Source organism: Palaemon carinicauda, chromosome 8 (genome assembly GCF_036898095.1).
Source record: "Palaemon carinicauda isolate YSFRI2023 chromosome 8, ASM3689809v2, whole genome shotgun sequence".
In the NCBI taxonomy this organism is placed as follows: domain Eukaryota; kingdom Metazoa; phylum Arthropoda; class Malacostraca; order Decapoda; family Palaemonidae; genus Palaemon; species Palaemon carinicauda.
The window spans coordinates 161,329,545-161,332,097 of NC_090732.1; the positions used below are offsets into that span (position 1 = coordinate 161,329,545).

Consider the following 2,553-nt stretch of genomic DNA (forward strand, 5'->3'; position numbering starts at 1 on the left):
TAGAAACGGATGATGAAACACAAAAGCGGGAGAGCCACAAGGAGGAGGAGGAGGAGGTAAAAGAAGAGAAGGAGGAAGACGAGCAGAAGGAGAATGACGAGGAAAACGAATCAGCCCATGATAACGACCAAGATGAACGGGAAGATGAGCCTGAGGAGAACGAAGTGAAGGAGGAGGAGAACGAAGTGAAGGAGGAGGTAGAGGAAGATGCTTTAACCAATGCAGCAATGAAAAATGGACCGGATCAAATTCTACCAGCTAGTGTTTTGAAGACTCACATTCGCACGGAACCTGTACAAATTCGCGTTGAGGAGGACGACCCATTCAAACCGCTCTCAATCCCCTCCTTATTCAAAGATGCAGTAGAAAAATATAAAGACTGTCCTGCTATGTGCTACAAGGAAGGGGGGCAGTGGAACGAAATCACTTACGGCGAATATTACAGGCAGGTGAATCTCGCTGCTAAGGCCTACATAAAATTAGGTCTAAAGAGATTCCGTGCAGTTTGCATATTTGGCTTCAATTCTCCCGAGTGGTACGTGGCACACCTGGCTGCCATTCACGCAGGAGGCATTGCAACTGGTCTTTATATCACAAACGGCGTTGACGCCTGTACGGAAATAGCAAAAGACGCAGATGCCCAAATATTTGTCGTGGAAAGCAGCAAAGAGGTGTCAATAATCAAAGCAGTAGAGGAAAAATTAAACAAGAAATTCGTAATCGTACAATATAAAGGGGAAGCAGATGACGACGACGTATATAGCTGGAAAAATCTGTTGGAGATCGGAGAGCAGGAATCGGACGAAGAGCTGGAGGAAAGATTGAAGCAAATAGCTATCAACCAATGCTGCCTCCTTGTATACACCTCCGGCACGACTGGCGTATCCAAAGGTGTAATGCTTAACCACGATAACATCACATGGGTGGCCCGCACAGGTTCGGCATATTTAGGCATCAAACCACGGGAATTGCGCCTTCTAAGCTACCTAACGCCCGCTCACATCGCGGCTCTTATGGTCGATTTATACGGATCCCTTGTGTCGGGTGGGGTGGTTTACTTCGCTGAGAGCACCGTATTCCGGGGTACCAATATGAAGCTCACGCTGCAGGATGTACAGCCAACTTTCTTCTTTTCTATTCCGCGAGGCTGGGAGAAGTTTTACGAATTAATCTCCCTTGAAATGAACACCGCTCCGTGGATTAAAAGAATGATTATCAATTTGGCTCGGTCAATTGGCCTTAAGGACAGTAAAATGAGACAGACGGGAGAAACTAAGAGACCATTTGGGTATGGCGTTGCAGATAAGATCATCTTCCAGAAAATAAAAGAGGAACTTGGCTTGCAGCAGTGCAAGCACTTCGTTTCTGGCGCTGGTCCCATAGCACCCGAAATTGTAGAATTTTTCCACAGTTTAGGAATTATTCTTTGCGAAACCTACGGATTATCTGAGTCAACTGGACCACATGCTGTCGGCAAATCCGATGCCTTCAGGGTTGGATCGTGCGGTCAAATAACTGACGGATATTTCACAAAAATATTAAATCCTGATGAAAAAGGAAATGGGGAGATACTGATGAATGGTCGCAATATCACCATGGGTTACGTGAACAAAGAGGAGGAGACCATGGAAACCTTGGACAGCGACGGATGGTTATACACGGGCGACATAGGCCGAAAGGACAGCGATAACTTCTTGTATGTCACCGGCCGAATCAAGCGATTGATCATCGGGGCAGGAGGATATAACATAGCCCCTGAGCCCATCGAGATGAAGGTCAAAGCTAAGTTGCCTGGAGTTAGTTTCCCAGTACTAATTGGCGACGGAAAGAAGTTCCTAACGATGATCCTTCCAATTGCGACTGAAATTGACCCCTACACTGGGCTGCCCCTTGACACGCTGGCACCGGGCACTGTCAAGTGGTGCAGGGAGATAGGATCGCAGGCCAACACCATACAAGATATCCTAGAAGGACCGGATGAAAATGTAATGAAAGCCATTCAAGAGGCTATAGATGAAGTTAATAAAACGGCAAGAAACCATTTATATTTAATACATAAGTGGGCAATTTTGCCAATGGACTTTTCCGTAATGGGGGGAGAACTGACACCGACAATGAAGGTCAGGATGGAAGTAGTTTTGAAAAAGTACCAAGATATTATTGATGACATGTACAATGTCTAAGTTAAAAAACATTATGAAAAAGAAAAATACCCAAAAATATATTAAAAACTAAAAATCCAAAAAAAAAACTAAAAAATGAAAATCCAAAAAAAAAATATAAAAACTGGAAAAAAAATATAAAAAGTGAATATAAGAAAGAAATAAGGACGAAAAAGAAGAGGATAGCAGCAGGCAAACAACAAGATAGTGACTATTCTGAATATCAAGTGGATATTCTACAAGTTGAAATCAGCAGAGGGACTTCTTCCCTCTACTGTCTGTCTGTCTGTCTTTATAGATTGCCTTACCTTGTGCAAGAGCCCGGGTCTTACACAAGGTAAGGCATTCTGTACAGACAGACAGACAGACAGCAGAGGGAAGAAGTCTTACT

The 2,553-nt window shown here is 44.0% G+C and overlaps 1 protein-coding gene across 1 annotated transcript in view; it reads left to right on the forward strand.

Moving 5' to 3' along the window:
- Positions 1-2,183, forward strand: part of LOC137645529 (long-chain-fatty-acid--CoA ligase ACSBG2-like) — a 22,599-nt gene extending 20,416 nt beyond the window's left edge. Inside the window, exon 2 of the mRNA XM_068378333.1 lies at positions 1-2,183. This exon is cut by the window's left edge and continues 931 nt beyond it. Within this exon, the coding sequence (XP_068234434.1) occupies positions 1-2,183 (2,183 nt within the window).
- The last annotated feature ends 370 nt before the right edge of the window (positions 2,184-2,553 follow it).